This window comes from Aulostomus chinensis, chromosome 7 (assembly GCF_037954235.1).
Source record: "Aulostomus chinensis isolate RoL2024-O1b breed Wild chromosome 7, RoL_Achi_v1.0, whole genome shotgun sequence".
Taxonomy (NCBI): Eukaryota; Metazoa; Chordata; class Actinopteri; order Syngnathiformes; family Aulostomidae; genus Aulostomus; species Aulostomus chinensis.
In genome coordinates, this window is record NC_141326.1 from 13118343 (window position 1) to 13145723 (window position 27381).

General features: G+C 43.1%; 1 protein-coding gene across 1 annotated transcript; it reads left to right on the forward strand.

Annotated features, from left to right (window-relative positions):
• The first annotated feature begins 305 nt into the window (after positions 1–305).
• On the forward strand, positions 306–26652 carry fa2h (fatty acid 2-hydroxylase). The gene is made up of 7 exons (XM_086208531.1): positions 306–1244; positions 18042–18155; positions 22515–22657; positions 23452–23552; positions 23641–23813; positions 24117–24369; positions 24446–26652. The coding sequence occupies exons 1-7, from the start codon at positions 963–965 to the stop codon at positions 24517–24519; spliced, it is 1140 nt and encodes a 379-aa protein (XP_086064657.1). The 5' UTR covers positions 306–962; the 3' UTR covers positions 24520–26652.
• Positions 26653–27381: the final 729 nt, after the last annotated feature.

Sequence of the window (27381 nt, forward strand, 5' to 3'; positions counted from 1 at the left end):
GTTTAATTTTGCGTCGATTTGCGTGTTTGAGTTCGGGTTTATCAGGACGCTTTCCCACAGCACCTGAAGGCAGCAGCTGAGCTCGTCTGTTGGGTCAAGATAAAGATGGGCGATGTGAACAACAAATACGCCCTCTTTGTTTTCGGGGGAAACGTTCATAAATAAACACGTGATCTGAATGTCTAGTTCACTCAGTCTGCCACTGCGTTAGTCTTTCCTGTTCTTACATTGACCTTTCTAACGAAGTGTGATGCACTTTAATAATGCTCTAAACTCACTATCCGGGTCGCTCAATGGATGAAATGAATCGTTATTTAGTGTTGACAGGCGTTGCGTGTTTGACCGGATCTTATTGACACGGAAGTATTGATTGACGACGTGTCTGGCGCTTCACGCGCAGTGTATCACTCTTCTGTTGACAACGTCACTAAAGGTGAAAAAGTTTAAGTCCTTCGAGTAACTCGCTTTATTTGAGTTATCGAAAACATTTGGAGAAACCAAGAAGAAAAAGTATCATCTTCACATTTTCAGAAAGACTCGCTGCTCTCGAAGCAACAGGTGCGGCTGGGATGGAAATGATACATTCAAGACCGAGTGGGAACGTGGAAAAAATGAATCCTTACGTAAAACTCGTTTCCAGCAGCTTCGATGTGGCTAATTTCGCTGTGAGTTTGCAGCACACGTAAAAACGGGACATTTTAAACCCCCATGAGAAGAGCTCTTTCATTAGAAAAAAAAACTTTTTACATGCATGTAGTCTGGTGAAGTTTGCGGTGACGTGTTTTCTGAACGCCTCACAGACCCCGCCTCTCTCGTTCTCTCCTCTCCTGAGTTTCCCAGCCTCCGCTAAGTTGAACTCCTGGTAATAAGCAGCAGGTCCGGCCCTGCGCGGAGGTCTCTCGGTCGCCCTCCTTGTGTTCAGCTTTCGGTGCTGGTGGACTCCCCGCTTCTGCACTGTCAGGATGTCTCCTTCCTCATCCCCCCGGTTCTTCACGGAGTGGGAGGTGGCCCGCCACTGCACCAAGGACTCCTGCTGGGTGCTGCTGGGGACCAGGGTTTATGATGTGACTGCTTTCTTGAGGATGCACCCCGGAGGTGAGGCACTGATACTTCGCCGGTCGGGTAAGGACGTAAGCCGGGAGATGGAGGGACCCCCGCACCGGCACTCTGAGAACGCCCGGCGGTGGATGGAACAGTACTACATTGGGGAGCTCGACCGAGACAGCGACATAGACGAGGCGCAGGTAAGGCTGACCCCCGCCTGGCTTACTCGGTCGACACCTTTGCCCTCGGTGAGAGTCAAACACAAGCTAAGACTTTAACAGGAAGGAAAAACTTCTACAAAGTCAAACGCTGGAAGTTAAGATTTCCTCTTTTTTTAATTCTTCTCCAATTTGAGGTTTCCTCAATATGTGCAGAGACAGAACTAAAATTTGGCCTTTATGAGATACAAGTTGCATTTTTTTAAATCAATAAAGGCCTTAACCAAATAACAATAAGACAAATAATTTCTGGAATTTTCTGGCATTTTTAACGGATGTTCGGTGCCACGCGCCTGCACGACGCCTCATTAGAAATAGGAAACACTTTGGCCTCGCGCGAATACCGTCAGATATGATACTTCTGGAGTGCTGAGTGTTGCTAAGTGCTCATTAGCTTCATACAAAGTCACCCAGAGCGAGTTTTAGGTGGCAGAAGGCCGATATGTTGGTCTCGGAGCTACAGGTGTACTGGTCTCTCCACCTTGACTCGACTGGGCGTTTCCCCGAGGAGGAGGAGGAAGGCGGGTGGCTTCCTCCTCTTCTTCTCCTCCAGTATTGATTGTAGGGGAGGGGTCTTTTGTAACCTCAGAGAGGAGGAGCAGGGGACATACAGGTGATAAGGTTGACCTGTGAGGTGGGGGGATGGGTGTGTGTGTGTGTGTGTGTGGGGGGGGGCTGTTAATGAATGATTCAGAGGAGTGTGTGAGAGTGTGTGTGGGTGGGGGGGGGGGGGTAGACAGGCAGCAGTGGAGAAAGAAGAACTGGTTAGTCTTGTCCAAGTGAGGAGAGAAAGACGCTGGGTGTCTTTAGTCAGGTGAACCCTGGTCTCTGGCTCTGCGTGTTTTCCTGTGTGTGTGTCGGGAGTGAGAAACAGAGTTTGCATAAATCTCTTGTGACATTTACATGGCTGCCCCACTCACACTCAGATGTGTGTTAACAGTGTGTGTCCTCCCTGTTGTCCAGCGTATGCATCCATGCCACAGGTGACACTAGTACGTTAGTTAACTTCTTTCACTCTCTTCTTTATTGATTGCACGGCTTCACACACATTACGCATACGTTTATCAATACAATGGGACTTTTGGACTGTTGAAGCTGTGTGTGTGTGTGTGTGTGTGTGTGTGTGTGTGTGTGTGTGGCAGGTATTTGAATCACTGAGCAACTCGCATTACTATCCAGATACTTTGCTCTCGATAACCATAGTATCAAGGGCTGGGAATTATCCATCCATTAAATTGCTATACCTCTTATCTGTTAAGGGTCATTGGGGGGGGGGGGGGGGGCTGGAGCCTATCCCAGCTGACATCAGGCGAGAGGCGGGGTTCACCCTGGACGGGTCACCAGTCTGTCGCAGGGCCATCAGGAGCAATTAAGGGCTCAGTATCTTGCTCAAGGATTGGTGGACATTGAAGTGAGGATCCAACCAGTGCTAACCACTGAACCAACTTGCTGCCCTATTATTATTATTATTATTATTATTATTATTATGAAACATTACTCATCAAAATTGAGACTAACAAAGGTACTCGTGATTGTTTTGGGCTGAACAACTGATCAAATTTTTATTTAAATCACAGTAAAGCTTTTGCTAAAAGCAGAATGTGTGTCACAATAAAGAATCATGGTGGTTTCCTCCACAAATCTCACCGTCGTCATCGCCACACAAGGATGACGGCTCTGCCCAAAATTAGGAATTTATTTATTTAAAGTTACAACGTCGCTGCTTGGGCGGGGGTCAGAGCCTCCCACCCACTCTTGTTCAAGTGTTGATTAAAACTTTCTCATTAATAGTTCAGCATATTGAATATACAGAGTTTGCCAGAGAACCATTAGGACAGTGTAGAAAAGTGTTTAATATCTTCATTTATTGCTTTAAATTGAGGTGAAAGTTGAAGTTATCACACTATGGCTCAGCCAGCCCAAGCTAGGATAGTCCCAGTATCTCTGTAACTTAAGAATAAATGCCCCTAAATTAACGGAAGTAATGTGTTTGTACTACGGCTGTGGGTTGATATAAAAAACAATATTATCATAATGAAAGATTTTATTTAAAATAATTAATTTCTGCGACAAGCTTTTACACTATTTAAATTAATAGAAATTTTAGTGGACTTTTGAGTACATAGATTTGTCTTAGTGGTTAAAGAACGTCATCTCTTATTTCTGGCAAAGTAGTATTTCTCCAAAGATGCCTTGTGGCTCTCAAAGCTAAATTCATGAAGGAGGTCATGGGTTAACGGTGTGATTAATTGTGTGATTTTTTTTAAATATTGTTTGTGTTTTTTTTGTGTTTAGCTTTGTTCTGAACGATTAAGATAATAGATAATTGAGATGAATCATCCATCCATCCATTTTCTTCTGCTTATCCTGTTAGGGGGGGGGGGGGGGGCTGGAGTCTATCCCAGCAGCCTTCAGTGAGAGGTGGGGTTCACCCTGGACAGGTCGCCAGTCCATCACAGGACCAACACATAGAGACAGACAACCATTCACACTCACAGTCACACCTACGGTCAATTTAGAGTATCAATCAGCCTCGTCCCCTCTTGATGTCTTTGGACTGTGGGAGGAAGCTGGAGTACCAGAGAGAACCCACACAGGAACAGGGAGAACATGCAGACTCTACACAGAAAGATCCTGTGATGGAGCCGGACCTTCTTGCTGTGAGGCAACAGTGCTGACCACTGCACCACCGTGCCGCCCTCAGATGAATCAGTTTCATAGAATTTACAACTTAGATGAAACTGTCCAAAGTGCGTAGTCTTAAAGTAGAGCCCCTTGATCTCTCTCTCTCTCTCTCACATGTACAACCACACACGGTGCAATACATCACATGTCTAAATGGGAAGCACCAGCACTGGTGATAAAAATATCTATATACTTCACACCGATATGTCAAAACTGTGTCACAAGAAGAAGTATTGTGATGTACTGCGGTATTTAATAGTATTTTGTCCCACCCTGAGCGTACAACAGTCATTTTTACAGAAATTCCACACATGCTCACTCATGCAGCTCCGAGTTTGAGAAGCTTTTAAATTGTTAGGTAGCCGTCGTGAGGAACTCAACGACGAGCAGCTGCTGGTTAAACGGGACAATGAAGGTCATGGGGTGGTTTTCAACCCTCGGTCTCCAGGACATTCCACTGGTTAATGAAATATTGTCCCTGCATTATTTACTCTCCAGGTTGGGCTGAATGTGTTCTTCTTCTCCCTCTCACACTGTGGTCTAATGGCTAAGTCAAAGCTACCCAGTCGTTTGTTCCTCATTGGCCTGAAGGCTTTAATGCCCATTTCACCTGAACAGATCCGCCAGGTCGATCAACAATCAGTCACACATTTCAAGGCCGCCTGATGGTGTTTGTATAACATTCAACATTAGGAGGCCAGTAAGTGAAGGTAGTATCAGAAACTTAAATCATGCCGACTTTTTCTTGTGCTATTTGGTTTGGGAATTAGAGAAATAAATTGCACACATAAAGCGGTCCGATAGTCGGATTTCCATCAAAACTTCTGCACTCAAGGCTTCGTCATCACAAGACTGAATATGAGATAAGTGACCCGGTCCATCTGTAGCATGAATGCACTTCCAAGAGGACTGGCCAACCACTGATCCACACATTAACTCAGAAGAACAAGCAGCAGAGGCTCTCTTTGTTCATCGGCTTTTGATGTAAAACGTTGCCGTCAGCGGACGCCAGTGAGATGGACGCCAGTGACTCCACAAGCCAGTTCACAGACATTTTTATATTAATCACATTGTCCTGCTGCTGGTTATTAATGCAGTACAATTGGTGGCAGCCAGATCCTGGAATGAGGCACAACGTTCTATTATGAGACTGCTCCATTTGATTAGATTAGAGATGAGATGGTAATCTCCCAGTGATCACGCTTGATCACTTACATGATTGGGCGCTTGGCAAGCGCGGCTGCACCCGAGCAGTATTTGGCCGAATATACGACCCACAATGCATCATATTTTTAAGTCACGCGATCGCCTTGAGTTTTATCCTCAAAAATATTAAATGAGATTGAGTTTCCATCCATCCATCCATCCAGGGGTTCAAACTAGTCACGACCTCTGAGCCATGCTGCCCCTTCGAACGAGACATTGTTTTTGCTTTTTTTTGGTAAAAAGGAACAAATGATTTCCATTTAGGCTCTGAAACGATGGAGACAATGAGTTAACAAGGCAACGCTATCAGCTGGGTTAGACTTAGAGCAAGTACGTCTGTTAAAATGTATCTTTGTAGGTTTTAGATGTTTGTAGAGATGGAAGATAGATAGTGTTGGGTAGTGTTGTGTTTTTTTAGTTGTATTGTCTTTTTACTTTTACACTCTTTTCAGTAACAGCCTCAGTGGCATCGGTTCTTTGCAGAACAGCTACTCCTGACCTTGTTGTTGTGCTAATAACAACAGTAGAGACCACAAACTCTTGTGTATTGATTCTTGATTAAAGCATATTTATTCTGATAAGCATGTGCGTGGGCTGATGTGCGATCCGTGCATGAAGAGAACTTAAGAGTGCTTATCTGACATAATAGACTCAATATCACAGTTATCGGAGTTTGTATTGGCCTCTATATGCTTGATCTTATGTGTCAACACTAACGTATCTTTCATCCACTACGGGATGAGGGCCGCTGAGCGCTGTATGGATTAAAAGTACAACTGTGTCATTTACATTGAAGTTAGGGTTGTACTGTGTCCAGCTACAGTTTTCGAATCACAGGAAGGCGTAGTATATGCTTAAGGCGTGTGTGTCGAAATACCAATTTGAATGTTTTATTTTTGTGCTGATAAGCGGTATAGAAAAATGGATGGATCATCAGTGACGGTGCTAACGTGTGCAGCATTAGCTCGCTTACTAAACTGCAGCCACAACCTTGACAGAGGAGTGGAAGCTTATGTGTGAGCATCTGTAAGTATGGAGTTGCACTAATAACACATACGTTTTCGGCCCTTACATGTAGATAAGTTCAGTTTTAGAACTCTGGTTTTGTGGCAGGCATGTTGAAGGTTTCCCCTGAATGTTCATAACACCAGGGCTGTTCAACTCTTTGACTCGGAGCTCATGTTTATGAGCTTTGTTCGTTAATAGAATGTACTTTAACTGGAGTCATGTACCTCAGTCCGGTTTAGAGGTCACATTGTTTTAATTTTCTGCTTTATTGTGTTTGAGGGAAAGATTGTGTATGTGAACACTTTGTTGTGCATTTTCATATGGAATTTAGGCAATTCAGTGTCACGTGTCAAAATAACTCCACCATGGTCAAGAATTAAACGCTGCTCACATGTCAAAAAAAATTGAATGTATATGAAAAACATACGCCTCTCAATTGGGCCACAGCAGGACTGGGACTTAGAGTAGAATTGAACATTTTCCTGGGGGCATTGTTCTACACAGTTTTATTGATTCAAATGTTTTGTTTTTTTTACACCAAATATCAGAATCTGCATTGGCCAATGAAAGTCCAAGGTAGTGTTATATTTGGAGACTTGAGGTGATATTATTTTGGATATGTCAGCTCTGCTCCATTCACCTCTCCTTTTCTGCTGTGTACTTCAGATCCCTGAGGGAAAGAGCAAAGTATTTCTAATTAATTTTCATTTGGAGGCAGCAGTTCAATACACGAGTTCACCTTTCTTAGATAAATTCACCAAGAACGTCTGAATCTGCAGGAGTTGGAATTGGGTAAATTAAAGGGGTGTTTAATTGATCCAGATTACTTCTGTTCATATCCTGAATTTTATAAGAGCTTTTCCATGATGAAGATTTAAGTCAAGTTGTCTTCAGAGTTTGTCATTTACGGCACACTTTTTAATCAAACTCACCAGAACTGTGAGGGTGTGGTCAAGTGAGTGTGTGAGACAGAAATCCTGAAACACCACAGCAATGCAAGGATGTACATTAGTACTGTTGGATAAATCCTGAAACCACTAAAGATGCAAGCCAAGTTCCAGTGGCCTTTTCTTCTTTCCAAATGTTGAATTTGAAGTATTTGTGTATTTTAGTAATTGTTAGAATCATGGTTATTCTGTGGTATTGTACCAAATCCATGGTCGCATGACATTCCTCCTAGTATGTTTTCACTGCGCACTAACAATGAAGTAAATAGTACTTCACTTTTATAAAGCTGAAGCAAGGTAACAAGAGACAGATAACAATCAAAGTGTAAATCCACAAAAGAGGAGAGAGATCTTAACTTGATAGTTGTTGTTTCATCATGAATATTATTACAGGTAAGAAATGCTGAATATTAAAGTATTTTAATATTTTTGACCGTTTTCCCATGCAGCCTCTGAGGAGATGTCACTTATGCAGCACAGTAAGCACAAGCACTAGTATATTGTGTGTGTGTGTGTGTGTGTGTGTGTGTGTGTGTGTGTGTGTGTGTATGTGGATTGGGGAGTTGAGTAAAGTCAGCACCGCTTGTCAAGCTAATCAGTGTGTCGATCATGACTGCACCTTTGTTTGCTCTGTAGTCCTGCAGCTTTGTCTTGAAGGGATCGAGCCGGCACGGCAATTGTACCTCTGGACAGGATGTAGGAATCCGCTGCACAACAGCCCGTCACATTCTTCTGTTGAGTTTCACTTGTTGGTCTGGCTCAATGTCTCTCTCTCCGCTCATGGACTTGGAATGCAAAGCAGAGGCAGTTTTATTCGGGGCCCCAATGTACAGAAGGATGTAACTGCATAGTCATGAAGTCAAGAAGATAGACCACATATTGTTAAATGAGTGGAGTCACAAGTGTGTGTTTGTGTGTGTGCGTATAAATGAACAAAGGACATAGTATGGAAGAGCTCAGCAGACATGAGAAAAATTAGAGAAGAGCAGACAGGAAGAAGAGCAAAGGAAGAGAATGAAATGGAATAGTTACCATCCAGAAATGTAATTAGAAGATGATAGTGACCTGAGTGTTAATGTGGTACTGTAAATGTTGGCAGCAAGCCGTCAGGGCCGGTAGAGTGCTGGAAAGGAGACTTTCATCTGATCTTTCTCTCTTTTCAATGATGTCATTGTCTCTCATCACTCTCTCTCTCACTGGAAGTAGAAGGGCGAGAGACTCAGAGGCAAGTCGAGAGAGGCAGGCCAGGTTTCTTAGAACGATGTTAATAACCAGTTCAATATTAACGCTAGGAGTGCATGATAATATTGGCATGTCCTTGACATGGGCCGATGATATTGGTGATTTTTAAGATATCCGTGTCAGTCTGATGGCCCAGTTCTGCTCTCGTTAGTCTAGTAATGGTTCATGAAGAAAATGTTTAACATCATATAAAAATGATTTTATACGGTTAATATCAACAAAATAAGTCGTAAAATAATAGTAACTTCATATCTGACATCTGCAAAATCTGATACCGTGCTTCCTTGATCGAAACCCACCAAATTCCACATATTGGTACTAGTGTGTGTGTGTGTGTGTGTATGTGTGTGTGTGTGTGTGTTTTTGTATTTCCATTTCCATCATGAAATGCAACAATTTATGTCAGACTTTGCTCCAGTGGGACATTCGCTTCGTGCTCACATCAAACCGTTTACCAGGTTAATGGCGCTCAGGATCCTGTGTCTCCAGCATTCATGTTTCCCAACAAGCTGTTCAAGTAAATGATCTCTTTTACAACTCGGAAGAGCAGCTCCAAGTTTATCACCCTGGTGATACATCACCTGACACATTGTTTATCTTTGCTACCATAGAGACTGCCGACACAGCAATTAGCGCTCAGGTGAAGGCCTCAGGTGGCTCAAGCCATCGCCACGGTAACACCTGATAGAGAGGTAGAGATGAAAGGAGACTGGGTGGGGGGGATGGAGATGAGCACATGCTTGAATGGTACAGCTGAATTGAACTAATGCCTCAGCAGGTCCCACAATGCCAAGGCCTGCTGCGACTCCTCCTCTCTGTCGAGCTCAGCAAATGAACAAATCCACTGGCTGACCTACGATGTGTGTCTGTAGCATCGCGTGCATGATCCTCATGAGTCACTTTCATTCAGATGGTAACAAAGGACTCCGGGAAATCTCTATCATTTTGTTACAACCTGCAATTTATGTCACAATTCCTGCATTAAAAAACAATGTTATTAACATTATTATATATAGTTATATATTATGGAAAACGCAGGTACTGTGTTTTCCTGTTGCTTTGCTTTTGAAAACAATTGGAACCAAAAACCTGCTTGGTTTATATGGCATTTATATGGCGCTCAGCACACGAGTGAATGTCTATTTTGTAACATGACACACTGTGTGCACAAATTGGCTAGCTACACAGGGCCTCTGATTCTTACACACACACGCGCACACACACACACACACACAGAGGAGGGAATCTTGAATCCTGGTCATTCAGGTTTGACTGGTTCTCTTAGTTATGTGGAGACGAGTTATCTTGTTATCATACACACAGACTCCTGACCGCTTGTCACCTGTTATGTTCACCCTGTTCAAGAACTTAGAACCTGAGCTGTGTGTGCTGCCCCTGTGAGGAGTTCTGGGTGTTCGGGAGATTCAAAGCGTGTCTGATACAATCAAGCAGCATGCTTGACTTCATGGATGCATTCATTTTACACCTGACCCTATTTACCTTCTCTCATTCACTAGACGTAAACCCATGACAGGAAGATTTATCCTGGGTTGTAGGATTTGTTTTGCTAGTGAAACTGACATGATAAAACAACTGTGTGGCCTTTTCTATAGACCAGAATCTCAGTTTGTTAAGTGCTTCTGGAAGAGGGAACTTGACTGCCCTTTCTTCCTGGTTTATCTCTGCTTTCTTGTCTAACAATCTCGTCCAGCAGCAGGCACGTTAAGGACACAAACACCAATCACTCCTCTTGAATAGTTGAATGTTTTATTCTACGCTGAAATCATTTCCTCTTGGATAAAAGCAATGCCAGCGGGAGTGCGACTCCCTACCAGAGAACTTGTAACAGTTAGCCAGGGAATGATCAGAATAAACACTGAAAGAATTAAATCTAGCTTTTCCCATCCCGCCTCCTGTCTGTAACCCTAACCTTGCAAACACGGAGAAGCTGGCACACCTGACCAGATGTTGGAGGGATTGGCCGTATTAATCCATATCCTACTTTATGGGCGGCTAATAAGGGAGGGATGCAATTTTTTATCAGAGGATAGATGCTGCTGTGTGCCAAGATGACATGATTCTGGTTGTCTCTTCCTCATCTCCGTGACGTTAACCTCAAGAACATTCAACCACAGTCATGGGACCTTCCTCCTGATGTCATCGTGATCAGTTTCTTAACAGCAGATCAACAAACTGATATGCAACTGACGTTCCTGTGTGGGTTCTCTCTGGTACTCCAGCTTCCTCCCACAGTCCAAAGACATCAAGAGAGGACGAGGCTGATTGATACTCTAAATTAACCGTAGGTGTGACTGTGAGTGTGAATGGTTGTCTGTCTCTATGCGTTGGTCCTGTGATGGACTGGAGACCTGTCCAGGGTGAACCCCGCCTCTCGCCCGAAAGCTGCGGGGATAGGCTCCAGCCCCCTCCCCCCGCGACCCTTAACAGGAATAAGCGGGAAGACAATGGATGGAAATTTAGAGATAAATATAAAATATTTGTGCACTCATTCCCGGAATCTGAGTTATGCTGCAGCACTATAGGTTCAGTGGAATAGATCATGGATGGAAGAACATTTAAGCAAAAAAAAAAAAAAATCAGAATCTTGTTACTTGACCCAAGCATTTCCCCAGGGCATCAAATCACACAAAAAACTAAATCCACATTAAAAATTAATTCAGAGGACATAAAAAAAGATGGAAACATTTTCATGCACTATTTAATTTTTTTTCTTTTAAAAATAGGAAATCATCATCCCTCCTGACTAGCAAAGCAAAGGGCTAAACAGAATAAATGGAAGGACACTAACTTGAGCTGCTACTAGCTGCCTGTTTGCAAAGCACATTGTCCTTTCTGTGGCTAGTCTTTGGTAGCGTAGTAGGTATGAAGAGGTTGCCCTTAGAGCCGCTCCTTTTGATGGTGTGTTGTTGTATTTTGAAATTATAATCCCAGAGGAATCTGCCAGTATGGTGCATCAATGTGTTAAAAGTATTGTTGATTTATTTTTCAATATTTAGCTACTAGGGTGGCTGGTGGTGCAGTGGTCAGCACTGTCGCCTCACAGCAAGAAGGTTCTGGGTTTGAGTCCCGGCTCCAGCACAGGATCTTTCTGTGTGAGTCTCCATGTTCTCCCTGTTCCTGTGTGGGTTCTCTCTGGTACTCCAGCTTCCTCCCACAGTCCAAAGATATCAAGAGGGGACGAGGCTGACTGATACTCTAAACTGACCGTAGGTGTGACTGTGAGTGTGAATGGTTGTCTGTCTGTCTGTGTTTGTCCTGTGATGGACTGGGGACCTGTCCAGGGTGAACCCTGCCTCTCACCCAAAGGCTGCTGGGATAGGCTCCAGCCCCCCGTGAACGTTAACAGGATAAGTGGAAGAAAATGGATGGATGGATGGATTTATTGACTAAAACCCACAAGGAATGCTGCATCAATTTATGTAGAGCAGTGATCATTTGATATTCAAGATTTAACAGTTGCTGGGATGGGTTCACGAGTAACAGAAACGAGAATGCATATTTTCATTTTAGACCATGCAATGACCACAATCTTCATCCTTTCAGTTATGAAGTCTTGACTTCACAACCATGGCCTAGTCTGCCTCGACCTACATACAGTTCTCCCACCTTTCACACCACTAATCTCTGTCACCAGTCATTAAAAGCACCATCATAAAATACGATCAAGGAGATAAACACACCCTGTGGAATAAAACTACTTCCAACAGCTGACCGGCCCGTATATCTACAGTATATGGCAGGGAGTTGACTGATTTACAGTGTGGGCTGTAATTAACTAGTCACATAAACGAGTTCACGGTACTGTCATTTAAAAAATAAAAAAAACAAACAACTTATCATGAACTACTTTTTGGACAATGTACATAAAAAAATTCAGTGTTTAACTTTTTCTTTCCCAATTTCATAAATGATTTTACTGGCTAATTAATTTTTCTTCTTTGGTCCAACCTTTGAGCTTATGTAAGCGCTCGGAATAGAAGTGACTGGCGCTAGCGAGTAAGACTGGGGCTAGCGAGTAAGACTGGGGCTAGCGAGTAAGACTGGCGCTAGCGAGTAAGAGTGGCGCCGAGCAGCAGCAGCAGCAGCAACGGCTAAAGTCACAACATCAGTGCCGAGCGCCTGTCACAAGCAGATACTGACAGTGGGATGACTACTTGCAGCTCTTGTGGCCCACTGTTTCTACCTAGTGAAGTTGTGTCTGTATAATTTTACGATGACATCTTTTAGGTTATTTAGGTGATGTTGTTTTTCTTTAAAGTGTTTTAAATTAATTTTATTGCTAGACAGACATTTAACCATCTTAGAATCCTATTTATTGGTTTGTCCGAGTGGAAATATCGTGCGTTGTAGTCCACAATGGCAGACCTGATGAGTCAGTACCAATAATGTTGGTTGGTACGTGGCTGGCTGTGTCATGAGCCACCTCTAACCTCCGATGACACATGATTCCATTGTACATGCCATGTTAGTGTTGTGCAAGCTTTGAGATTTCATTTTCCGTCCTGCCAATTTCAACTTACACAGACCGAGTGACATTCTTTGCAAACAAAACCCTCAAATCAGCACTCATGTAATTGAATTCATCCACCCACATTCTCGTCCCCCTCTTGCGCTCACAGATGCTCACTTTAGTTTCTGTCTTGTGACGGTACCAGGCCACATCGCCACCCTACTCTAAACATCTCCTTTGTTTTTTGTCTCATTCTTTCAAAATTCGACTCCTCCTCTTGTGGCACAGTAACCCAGTGTGATTTCTCCCTCCCTCCTTGTCCCTTTCTCTTTTATTCAGTCACCTCTGCCCTCTTTTTACCAAACAAGTGTCAATGAGATTTTCAATGTCATGCCTTTTTTTTAATTTCATCTGTGTTACATGTAGGCTTTAGCTGTAATATCTGAAAGTTGCCATAGATACGATCCTGGACTGTATTCATCATAAGGGTTCTGGTTTTACCGTAAAGTAAAATGATGGTGTTTGAGTTCATTTCTGTTGCTCAGGTTATCTTCATGGTGACATCAGGACAATCTGTCTGATGAAAATAATTGGCAGTGGATGTTAAACATGTGAAATCAGGTCTGCTGTTGGGGACCGCGATGTGCAGCATCTCCTCCTGGACAAACCAATTCTTCTCCAGTTAGATTTCTTAGTTTAGCAATAAAATCACAATCTCACTGGTTCTAAAATCACTGATTGGTTCTCATCGCATCGTGTGAGCCAGAACGATGCAATGACAATGTTCCTTTGGTATAACACCGTCCATGTTTGTCACCCTTGAGGTGACGATAGACCACCACGGGGTGAGAGGCTTGTCACGGCACAAACATACCACCCATTGTCACAGGTCACGGCTGAAGAATGTTCACAGGCACTCCTGCATCTATAGAAACTCATTCAAACCCAAACACTTAGTTCCTGAACACCCTTCGCCTGTTTGCCTGTTAATGACTAGCAGTTCCTTTTAATTGTTTTTTTTTTTCCGTTTGTTTAGCTTTCTGGTTTTACATTTATCTGTCATAGACGATCGTGGTGTGAAATATCGATTGATAGACTGGGGACAGTGAGATGGAGAGAGCTGTGAGTAGGCAAGTAGGTGGAGGTTTAGTTCTCCTCGCCTCGATTCTTGTGCAATATCTGCTTATCAAACCTCGAGAGTTCCTGCTCAGTGGTCAGTCCTTTTATCAACAAGAAGCAACTCCCATTCTACTTCTGCCCCTGGTTCTGCACCTTTCACGCCTAGAGTTAAAAAGACAAGTTTCAGTCGTGTCGATACATAAAGGATCAGTTTAGTTTCATCCGCGTCTGGTTGACTCATCATCTACAAAGCTGAGGTTGCGGCTCAGTTTGTTTTGTCTTGTTTTTCTAACAGTGCTGATGTCTTATTCATCAGAGAAATCTTTAACTCAGTGCGCTCAGTAGAGTGACATTCATATAAGTTGTGTAAACTGACCATTGTGCGGATCCAAGGCAGCATTCAGAATATACAGTATCAAAGGCTAGAAACTCAAGATGAACTAAGTTCAAATTTGACGCCCTCCGATGTACAACTATGTTGCACTGAACTGAAGCACAGCTGATGACTCACTGCAAAAGAACTACAAGCTGTTAGTTTCACTTGTCTTCAGTTTGACTGCTTGTACACTCAGACCATGAACACCTGAAACACCCTGGAGACCTGCCTGTGTGGTGCGAGGCAGCTACGCTGTCTCCGGTTGTTCTGTTCAGAGACATCCCTACATTTCAGCCATTTCTGTGGATACTCCATCATTTTAAGTATCTGGAAGACCAAGTCCATCACACAACAAATGGCCGTCACCGGACGACCAACGTGCTCAGTGTCAGCTGATTATGACTGTGATCGATTGCAGCGTCTGTCGCTACCCTCATGTTACGTGTCATGGAGGTTACTCTATGTGTTACGGGCCTTAGAATCCCCTCAAAACTCATGGCAGGTATTCTTTGTAGTAATCTTAGTTGAAATCCAACCGTAAACTTGCTTACTTTCATTCAGTAATCTTGCTTTTGATCTAAGAATAAGAGTCCTAAGAGTAATCCTGCCTAAAAAAACATTATGTTTTGTTTTTTTTTGGCGATTCATCATTTCCAAACTTGGTACGCATGTTACCTATTAAACCTATTGTTCACTTATTCCAAGGTGAACTCATACAACTGTTAATCATAGCTCACAGAAATATTTATGGCATTGCTTTGGTTATTCATTGCCAGTTTTGTTTTGGTGTCCCAGTAGATCAAAAATGCTGAGGAACACTCTGTACCCTCGGTGTGGTGGCTTTGACTTTCCATCTATAATGAGGTGTTTCTTTTCAGTCCTTTTTTTTTTTTTTTCCCCCATGCTCTGCTACACTACTAAAAACTAGTGAGAAGCAATCTTTGTCCAAACGTGTGTCATGCACACCTTAAATAAGATACTAAAAGCCTTGTTTTACTCTGGGAGGTTGTTTTTTTTTCACTTATAATAGAAGAAAGAATCTGAATCTGCTGGCCACATTTTACCTTGAATGCACAATCTGTTATGTTGTTGTTGTTGTTGTTTTGTTCTTTTTTTGACCAAATATGCTCATTGTGAAACCGAATTAAAAGAAAAGAAAAAGACTTAAACTCACTTTTAGTAAAAGCAGCAACAGAGTCTTGCCGATTCTTTCTGTGTGCTTTGCTTTCACACGTGGGTTCCTCTCAGTACCTTTGGGGGTAATGGGACACACAAATCCTGGTTTTGGTACCAGGTTTACATCTGTTATGAATATTTAAAACTGTTCCAAGTCTCACACTGTCACTGCCGCTCATGCAAGGTCTGCAAGGTCTGCTGTGCTGTTTGTGTTATCTCCTTTCCAACAGTGCATCTATGCACACATAGTTCCGTAGAGTTTATCTGTAAGATGATGACAAACGCAGAGCCCGTGTATGTTTTTGTTTGACAGATAGAACATTAGGAACACGGTTTGGAAATACTTTGCGTCTGAGGCAGGTGATTACAGTAATGCTAAGTACGTAAGCAAGACTGTTTGCAAACTACATATTCCATCCATCCATCCATCCATTTTCTTCTACTTATCCTGTTAAGGGTCATGGGGGGCTGGAGTCTATCCCAGCAGCCTTCAGGTGAGAGGCGGGGTTCACCCTGGACAGGTCACCAGTCCATCACAGGGCCAACACATAGAGACAGACAACCATTCACACTCACAGTCACACCTACAGTCAATTTAGAGTATCAATCAGCCTCGTCCTCTCTTGATGTCTTTGGACTGTGGGAGGAAGCTGGAGTACCAGAGAGAACCCACACAGGAACAGGGAGAACATGCAGACTCACACAGAAAGATCCTGTGATGGAGCCAGGACTCAGACCTGGAACCTTCTTGCTGTGAGGTGACAGTGCTGACCACTGCACCACTGTGCCACACCCAAACTACATATTGCATACTATAAATAAATGAAAATGAAAATTGACGGTACAAATGTAACTTTTCAAAGCACCTGGAAGCCGACCTGTGGGAATAATGCCAGCACCACTGCAGCAAAATGGCCCAGAGTTTGGCCCAGACTCTCAAAACTAGCTAATCCCCCTCACAACCTTCAGTGCAGAGGAAGCTACATTTACTGCAATTGCAAGTCACCTTCATCTTTCAGGACTGAATTTTCACAGGTTTGTAAATGATGAAATTATTAACATTGATAGGCTCCCAAGCTCCCAATGATGGGCAAAGATTGGATGAGAGCAAAATAACTTGATGCTGCTTTTTTGTTTTTTTCTGATTGGTTGACGTTGACAGCTTGATTGTATTAACTTGTTAGTTTCCATTACGAGACCCTTGAAGAGTGCTTTTCTACTGTGTATTAATTGGTCCATCACAACACTGCACCATGCATTTTGGGATGTATTTTGTTGATTGTCTTCACTAAAACATTTAGTGTGTGTGTGTGTGTGTGTGTGTGTGTGTGTGTGTGTGTGTGTGTGTGTGTGTGTAGCTTTGCACATATTTATTCAAGCAGAATTGTGAATGTTTCCCAGCACTTTGGCTGTGACTTGAGTCAAAATTTTGTGAGCAGATCTGAAAGCTTGACAGATAGTTTACACTTTTTGGCGAAATCCTGCTACTGTATGTTTGCTTGGTAATGAGTATTTTTGTGTCGTGTATTTTTTTCATTGACACATTTTCCAGACAGGGGGATCAAACCGGTGTTGTAAATTCCTCATGATACTGTGACGCTCACTGTAAGAATTTAAACAGGTTCCATCACTGTTTCGAAACTCTGAAAAAGTTTCCATTCTGATTTCATAGATAAAACAAGCTGTCTTAGCTCCACAGTTGCTTGGAATCATATAAGTGCTGATTCATAGTTGAAACACAGTAAGGCTCAAATAATATACATCCGTCTTGTGCTCACGCACATCTGGAACCAAACAGCTGATGAATTTTCATTGGATGAGAGGAACTGACAGACCCTGGTAACATAAATGACGATCAGAGGGAGATTTTCTTTAAACTCGTGGTTTTGATTGTTAAACGACAGTTGAGAGAGCAGTAAAGGAAGAAATATTCCACTTTTTCCTTGACAAAGAATGAGAAATGTACCTCACCATTGTTTTTGTATGCACGTTATTCATTGCAGAAGGAAGAAGGTAATGAAAGAAACGAAGGAGCGATTCTGTCAGCAACTTGACCCAAACTCTGTCAGAAATATTGATGGTGACATTCTTCTGCGTATCAGTTCAAGCACCAGGCACCCAGCAGCCACATTCACCACTTCCTGTAGTCGCCACAAGCCACGAACATTCAATTCAAATACGCCCGTAAAACCCCTTCAGTTGAGTGAGTCAGGTCAAACCAGGGGAGATGAATGCAATTTAGAGACGCTCCTTTCATACTCAGTTTAATGCATTAACATGGCGATGGTGCTGCGACATGGCACACCACAGTGGAGGGCAAAGTGCAGTTCGTCTGGATGTAATGGACTGTGTGACTCGCACCACAAACAAACAGATCAGTATTTGTCCATCTTGATCATATACCATGACTGGAATGAAAGCAGAAATGGACATGTGCAGTATTTCTACCCAGTCAGTAAAAATATGGTAGCTAAAGACAAAATTAGAACAGCAAGCGGCAGTCTTTCTGTTGTTAATGTGATCTGTTTTTGTCCTTTTTTTCTCTTCAGACTCTGAGAGAGAGAAGGAACCCCAGTGAAGAGACAGAAGGAAAGATGGTAGAAAACACAACAGATGACAAAGAGGAGGGCAGGAACCTCTGCAGCCCTGTGGATCTGGACAAGGTATACTTATTAATTTCTATATATAGTCTGTGTGTGTGTGTGTGTGGTGGGGGGGGGGGTCAGTTCTTTGTCTCTGAGGCAGCAGCTTGAGGGTTGGAACTTGGTTTTAAGGTCAAGGTCAGAGCTGGGCTTGTGTTGTTGAGTGTATATTTTCAGTGGTTGTCGTCTGTCACTCACATTGGTGCACTAGTGTTTGTGTGTGTATTAGCTGCTGTGTGACGACAGGAATTGAATGAATCTTTGCATACACTGTCTCTTTGTGTCTGCATGTTTGTTGAAATTGAACTTGGTTACGTGCTCTGAAGAGGACTGACAGACAGTGACTAGGCAACAGAGGTGTGTGTGTGTGTGTGTGTGTGTGTGTGTGTGTGTGTGTGTGTGTGTGTGTGTTTGGTGGGGGTGAACATACATCAGGTTATTCACCCAGCGTTGTTCCAAAACTCTCCCTGTTTGTTTTGTACGCTTTAACATTCTTACACTGCCAGACCTTCTATTGACAATTTCATCACAACTACCCATTACCCTCAGCTTTATGTTTCCTTGATATTAAACCAAATCTTTCCTCCTCCCAGTGAGCAGAGCTTCTTTATTGACATGGACATTGTTGATATTTAAAAAAAACGCATATAAAAAAGGAGTAGCAGTGTAGCCCATTATCTTTTATGAACCCTCATCGTTTGATTTGCATTTCATAAGGGAACACAACATTATTTTTATGTTTTGAAAACTGTTTCTTCATCAATAATCTGAGATTGAATATTATCAATGTGAAGTTAATCCTTTTGATTAAAAGCAAAATACTCCATTCAGATGCAGTTTTACAGTGAAGTAAACACTGTGGTGTGAGTTACCCGGTCGGTCAAACCAACATGCATGTTGGCATCCATCAAGTCTCGAAAATAGACCACCTTCTCAAAACATGGTTATTGTTTGAAAATCAACCACGTTTTATGGACTTATATCTCCACAGCTATGAGTAATATCAAATCACAGCTGCAGCAAATTTGCAATGAAGGTAACATGTGCCGCAGCGTGACTGTACATGTCACACAAAATCAGGTGCCATGTTCATGGGCACATCAGCAGTAAAGGGCTGATGGCGTTCAAAACTCATTTATAAAAAAGATCAAATTCAAGAGATCCATTTATAAAAAAAAATTCAACAGCTTATCCACAGTTTATGAAAGCTTCTCTTATGATAGCTGGAGTTAAAAGTTCTGGCTGAACCAGAACCGCGACACAATCACAACACGACTGGCTGGCAGCTTAGGTGAGAGCAGCCTCAGCAAGTGTCAGTTATACTGTTTACATAAGACTCTTAGCTGCAGGTTTGACAGGTCGGGTGGCGCCAAGGAGGACGTTGGTTATTCTGAATTGCTTCAACAGTAAAACTCCCTCTCTGAATCCCATTCTCAGTGGCTTGAACCCATTTATTGATTCAATCACTCCGTTGGCAGAACTGTAAATCGTTTCAATCTTGCTACACAAAATTTGCAGATAACTTAACCCTTTTGGCTAAACTCCAAGCCCATTCTCACATATTACAGCACATTTTGCACCGATGTTGTCAAGCAATTTGTTTGATTTTACAAGAACACACAGAGGTTTTGTGAATTGAGTTTGACACTTGGCTTTGTGCTTGCTTGTATTTTGTCATGGGGGTCCGCTTGTCATAGAGACCTGCTAAGAGGAGAACTGAGCATCTGGGCAGGTGTTTGTGTGTGTATGTGTGGGTGTGTGCGTGCAATGGAACGTCCTAAGGTAGCTGCACAAACCCGTGTGTCCGTCTGGAATGTGAGCATGCCTCCCAGCTGGCCATCTCTTTTGTCTCTGTCAATATTTGCTACAGAATGCTGGAGTCTTATCTTTGTTCTTATGTGCAAATGTTGTAATGCACAGCATTTCCTGATATTAAGAAATGAATTTTGACCAGTGGAGGTTGGTGGTTGATGCAGAGAAGGAAACTTACATTTGTGGACCCAAGAAATCAAGGCCGAGACATTTCCCCGGGTGAAAATGCTGATTAAAAAGCCTTTAATTAATGACTTCTGGTGAATTTTGTAGAAGCAAATTGAGAAGTTGATAGTTGGATGAATGAGTAACCACCGCTGTTATTGGCTATGTTTTATTTCTCCTAGTGTTTACCACTAAGACGAGCCAATGCCAGTGGGATGATGGCTACTCATGGAAAGAGCTTGTTACAAACCTTTTCTCTCTCATCTTTTCTAAAGTACTTAGAAGGTGTTTCATTTCCTAGATGCAACACATTGTCATTGTCATGTGGCAATCAGCTGAACAAAGTGTCTTTTTTTTTTGGGGGGGGGGGGGGATCACATGTTTCTGGCAAGTTCCTGCACTGGTCAAAAGATAATTTTCCCCACTGCATTCATCACACTTTCACTTCTTTTTTGGCTTGAAGTCAGTAAGTCAGAGGCAGCAAGCCCTATCACAGCAGTGGTCAGTGAGTTTGTTTGTTTGTTTAAGTGCACCTGCAGTGTCTAGACTGGAGTTGTGTCCTACCTTCACACAGGGCAATACAGCACACGAGAAGAAGAGAGTTGCTCATTCACCTTTGCCCTCACAATAAAATGGCTGCAAGGTGTGAGATATTGTGTATCTTTTTCCGTTGAGGTCTGCTGGATTCTAGGAGCTAAAATGCTGTGTGTGACAAACAGATTCAGGGACTGTAATTTTCTGCTCTGAAGCGAGACTCACCCTGTAGCCTCAAGTGATCACAGCCCTTTCCTATTACTTTGGACGCGTGTTTACATTAATATCGTGATTTATTAAACAAAGACAAATTGATACTTTGGTCCCCGGTGGCGTTTCTCATCTTTCAGTCCCCTGTAGTACCCTGGGGTCAACAGGTTCACTACTACTGGAGAGTTGTGAACTTCTAAGCTCCAACCCAACTTTGATACACAAATCAAACCTCTGAAAATATAAGTGAGAAGTTTTGTTCTTAAAACTGCCCCTAAAACATCTCTAGCTGTACCGTGTTCTGATATTACTGAACCTCCACACCAAATCTGGTTTTTCGTCTCTTGGGCTAGTATGAAACTTAAAATCAGTTTTCCTCCCAGTCAAATAGCAGAAGGAGCCTTAACTTGTAGACAAACATCTGATGTGCATCTTGTTTGACAAATCTGAAAATGAAAACCAGCCTGCTGGATGTCAGGGGACCCAGCTGTGTTTCCCCTCCATGAGTGTTTGGTAACAGCAAGTGCCAGCTGATCTATGGGTTCCTTTTCATGTTTGTTACAGTGAAGATCCCATTGTCTCGACATCCAGCAACCTACTTTAGGGAGGGCAGAAGGATTTACAATCAATTGTATATTCACGATGTTATACCTACAGGATAATTTTTCCACTTGTGGCTTCATTCTCTTTGTCCGATAGTAACAGCAGTCGGCGCTTCACAAGCATTTCCACTAGTCTGACAGCAGGGTGAGCTGCATTCATCAGTTTGTCTTGAGTGAACATCGCGGGTAAAGAGCAGAGATGCCTGTTCCAGCGTAGAGTTGATGACACGCAAATCCTGGACAGATGCGCCTGGCCCTCGACCAGTTAGAGCTGCCAAAAGTGTCAGTGTGAGTGTGTTAGCATGACCTTCGCTGCCTTCACCAAGAAGATAAATACAAAATCTAGACCTGACAGCAGAGAGGCAAGACCATCGTGACTTTGTGACGTAAGGGAGGCTTGTGCTGAATACCTTATCAATTTGTCAACTGTTGTCAGTACAACGCAATATATAGTATATAGTAGTAGAAGTATAGTGTACATTATGGCAGCTAAAAGTGTACAACAGTGCAACCTTACAGATATCGTTCTAATAGATTGAAATGAAAGTCTGAACTGGAAACACATAACACATGATTGACATATGTGTTTTAATGTCACCCGGCCTTCCTTCTATGGTGTATTGATCGCAGTTTTACTGGTATCATCTTGAATGTGAATGTTTCTCCTTGCAAATCCTGACCTGAGATCAGGGGAACTGCACTATCCCTGTGGATATTGAGCACACATCAGCGTGGAGCTGGCCTGCACCATCCTCCCGTGCGACTGACAGCTGCTTGTCTGATGAGTGGCTCTTAGCACAGAGGGCTTGTAAATATGTGCATTCTCTGGCCTTTGAGCTCAATCTGAGAGTCTCCAGTTATTGCTGCCACTCAAGCAATCACTCATCCACACCCCCAACACCTATGAGCAGGCTTCCTGGTTGGGCTTGTCCCTGACAGTCATTAACTCTCTGCTGACCCCTGCTGGAGGCAACAAAGTCATTTCTCTGCCTTCTTCAGAAACTCTCTCCAGCCAGCACTGTCTTTTTCACTTTTGTCATGGCTTGTATCCTGTCAGGACTTGGTGGACTGGCGGAAGCCCCTGGCCTGGCAGGTAGGCCACCTCGGAGAGAAATACGACGCGTGGGTTCACCAGCCGGTGGACAGGCCCATCAGACTGTTTGGAAACCCTTTACTGGAAGCTGGCACCAAGACTTCCTGGTAAGACATCATCCAATGACGAGGAGTTCTTTAGAAAACACAGTTCATATGATATTTGTACAAACAAGAACTGGATGGTACAGGTTTTTTTTTTTGTTTTGTTTGTTGTTTTTTTTACTAAGAACAGGCGTTTTCTTTTGTTTGTACATTCCTGGCATTTTTAATATCGGAATGTGTGCAATTTTCATTTGATTTAAAAAAAATAACTAAAAGTATGTGACAAGTTCATCTGCAGTTTTTCTCAACAGTTCCAGGAGTTGCACTGTATTATGTCGACCCTGTCCTGGAGGACCGTAAGACCTCCAGCCGATTTGAAAAAGTCAAAATGTTTCTTTTTTAAAAGAACAAGATGAAAAAGGATTTGCTCATTCAAATTAATCTGATACACTTGTATCTTTGCCACAGGCCTCAAAAACCAAACGTTTTTACAGACAATTCAATAAGGTCGAACACCAGCGGGAAAATGATGAATTTCTTGGAGATTTAATCATTTGTTTTGATCAGGTAACAGAAGATCTCGACGAAAGCTAATCGATTAAACCTTGAAGTACTTCTTCATTTTTCAGCTGGCGTTTGACCTTCTTGAACCGTCTTTTTGTAAAACAACAGACTTGTGCTGGGATTGAGAGTGAACAGAAAAGAGAAAAGGATTGATGGTCAGCGAAGGTTTTTTTAAAAAAAAAATTCCACTCTATTTTCATTTCCCCGAGTGTCCCCGCTGCATTCCATTGAACATGACGGGAAAAAGTGTGAGAACTGAGAGTGAGCACCTTCCTGTTGATGTCTCCTAACAGGTACTGGGTCCCGGTGGTGTGGCTTCCTGTTGTCTTTTATCTCAGCTGGTACTGCTACACAACGCTTGCAAAGGGCACCACCAAGCTAGAAATCACCTCAGGTAAAACACACACACACAATCAGGGACTCCTGCATTTTCACTTCCACTAACGTGTTGTCATATTTTCTGTGTGTGTGTGTGTTCTCAGACTTCTCCATCACCATCCATAAATACTTTTTCCCCTTGCTCTTCATGATGGGCTGGTTCTTGTGGTCCTTCATCGAATACTGCATCCATCGCTTTGTCTTCCACATGAAACCACCTGCCCATAACTACTACCTCATCATGCTACACTTTCTCCTGCATGGACAGCACCACAAGGTACACACAGACCGTCTCTGAGGACCTGGGTCATAAAACTGCTTTAACCATGAAGCAAAAAGTAATATAGCAACAGTACAGACCTGAGGTAATAATTAATCCTTTCACATTACAGGTTATAAAAAGCTTCCTTGTTGGCCCACATTCTGTGAATGTCAGCGTCTCATCCACCCTTTCAACTGAACTTATACAGACTTTAATTAAGAACACACATTTTGTACTTAAAACACCATCAATTTTTCCCATCTCTTTAATCCCCATCTGCTGTCATCAGCTGCTCTAATCAAACCCTCCCCTCCACAGTCTCCCTTTGACGGCTCTCGGCTGGTCTTCCCCCCCGGCCTGGCCTCCCTGGTGGTGGGGAGTTTCTACTCCATCCTCTGCGGCGTGCTCCCGCGGATCCTAGGGACATCAGTGTTTGTGGGAGGACTGTGTGGCTACGTGGTGTACGATATGATCCACTACTACCTTCACTACGGCTCACCAAAGAAAGGCTCGTACCTGTACAGCTTGAAGGCCTATCACGTCAAACACCACTTTGAGCATCAGAGAGCAGGTGAGTACGCACGTTTGATGGCTTGCACAGATCAGAGTTTGAGGTGTGATCTCATGTCATCTTCATTGGCCTCCAGGTTTTGGAATCACTTCTACTTTCTGGGACCATCCCTTCAACACAGTCATCCCCGATGAGAAGTTCGAACACTGAACCGGCGCTTCTGAAGGGCCACAGAACTCACCTGCCACCCATAGCAACCGGTTATGCTGTAACCTACTCGTTCACCCTCTGCAGTCTCAGCTTTCTCACCCCAGGTGGAAGACATGCTCAGGAGGGCTCCTTGGCCTCTGCAGCTAATCCATCCACAAGCTATGTCACATGTTTGGCTGCTTTGACTGCTGCCAGCATCACATTCCTTCCGTGTGCTCAGTCCTCTGTATGTGTGTGTGTCTGTGTGTGTGTCTGTGTGTGTGTCTGTGTGCAAACCTGTCCACACTGTTTCCTCATTGTTTTAACCATCACCTACCACTGCTGCACTCCTCCTGCACCCCCCCCCCCATTCGCCCATCTAGTCATCACCAGTCAGAGCGTAAGCTGGTGGTGAGCTCAGAGAGAGAGAGAGAGAGAGAGAGGCACACGCACACACACAGGTATCCACACACGTGTGTGCGCCTCTAATTGTCATGCTTCTATATCATTTGAGGGTATTACAGGGATTCCTCTCTAGCTGTTGAACACTGTAGACCTCCTTTAAACCACACAGAACAAAATTGCAAAACTGCTGATGCTCCTGACCAACAGCCTTGCATCTTCACAAACATGCCTCAGAGAGAGAGAGAGAGAGAGAGGAAACAGGAAGTGATGGATTGTGAGCGAATGTGGAAGACAAGCGGAGAAGGAAGGGGAGACGCGAGGAACAGCTAGTATGATGATGTGTGTGTGTGTGCATGTGTGTGTGTCAGAGAGAAAGAGAGAGAGTCATCTAAGAAGTTCAGCCCCCCTCCTCACTCTGTTCTGCTTGAATGTTCTTTGAACTTCCTGCTGCTGCCCGCTACGCTAGGCCGCTACTGCAGGATGGTAACAGTCGACCCTCCACCATCACTGTAGTTTCTGGTACTGCTGAGAATGAAAAAACACGCAAGGTTTGGTTCCAGATGGTGGACGCTGCTTATTCCTTTGCGCTCACACTCGTAGAGCTGCTGATGTCAGCACTGGATTTCTTGAAACCTCTGTGGAGATATATTTTTGCAGGTTTGTTTGTTCATTTTCATTCTCTTTGTCTTTCATAATTCAACATCGATGAAAAAATAAACTCTTTTATAAGATGGTTTGTACAGGAGAGGAGATTCTTTAATGGCATCAACTTCGCGCTGCCATTGCCAGCAGCACTTTTCTACCTATTGGACACGGATGGTTGTCAACATGCCAGAGAGACAGACTCACAAGCATGAGGTCAGCCTGTCATGACCTCCTGCTGTGGGGACCTCGGGGTCAAAGGTCACAGAGACATCCAGTGTGATAGCTGTGTGTTTTCATGTCAAGACCCTGCAGATCCTCATAGTATGACGATGGATGAGGCATCTGACTGGACAGCAGGAGGTGGTGACAGCAGCTGACGGATCCTCAGAATGTCTCCTCTGAACATGGATGACTAAATTACAGACTTGAGTGATTTTAATCCACATTTCTAGTTTGAAGACTCCAAGCTACATAATATATGTACATACAGGCTCACATGTGAAACTTAACATTTACTTTTTTCAGAAAGTTATTCAGGTAATTCACTGATAAATGAGGCTTATAGGATTTGTATTTCTTTTAAGGTATAGACTGCAGCAGTAATCAGGTCAGAACGGTAGGAGGAGGGCTCAGCCACACCGTCTTGACCAGCTTTCCTTGTATCCCTTTGCATGTAAACAGTTAATTCACGCTCACAACCTCGTGAAAGAAGAACAATTTCTTCAGGAGATAATTTTGTAACACAAACTTGCTGCTTCCGAGAATCAAAATTCTATTTTTTGATATCTGTAATAAAGGTGGAAATGGCAGTGACCAGGATGATGATGATGTGTACTAATGAGGACTAATTGTGACAGCTACCAGGCAAAATAAAAGGTATCCGCCTGTTGTCACCCACAGGACTTATTTATGTATATTTATATGCAAAAGATGGAAACACAAGAGCTATGATTCTGACAAGCGAACTTTTAATTGTGCTAAATTATGCGGCGTATGATAGTGATAATATATCCTAAACGTGTTTACTATATCTCGCAATGTCTATTTTGAATTTTAAATGTCTATGCAAATGCAAATGTATTTGTAAATAAATGTCTCTATATTTCTGACACCTGTTCTTCTTGTTTGATCGCTGTGTGTTCAAATTTCTCATCGGCTCGCTGCGAGAAACCTGCAGCTTTCTCAAGACTGACGAGGAACCAAAGTTCATCAACGTCAATGCGTGATCCCTTATCACAAAGTAATTCCTCACAATTGAAGAAATGCTTAATCACTTATTTATATGTTTTATGACTAGGGCTGTAATTAGGGCTGGATGTTTTGAGGAGCATTAGCGCGAGCTGAAGTCACGAGTCTCTAATTAATGTGACACATTTCCCTAACAGGAGTTGGCACGTTAATCGTGTGTCAGCCGGAACAGATTTGGCTCCTGAACCACAGTCAACGAGTGATTTCAAAAAAAGAAAAAGAATAGAAACGCCAAGAATAAGAAAAGGTCGTATTTAAAACGCTCCAGGGGTGTTGAAAGTTCTCTCAAACATCATTTGATCTGATAACTTAATAACCGGGGCGGCCATAACGTGATGCGTTTCCTGCATGACTGAACTTTTTGGTTATTGTTTGACAGCGGGCTGTTACCATGTGGGCTGATACTGTCTGGACCCCCCAACCACCAGTAGCGTAGTAAAGGCTTCTATAACAAATCCACTTCAATCTGTGTTTGATGAAGGACTGGAACATCTGCAAGTGCACTGAGCGCTTGAGCAGGTTCTAAGGTGTCTGGTGGTGTAATGGTTGTCACTGTGGACTCTGAATCCAGTAATCTGCGTTCCA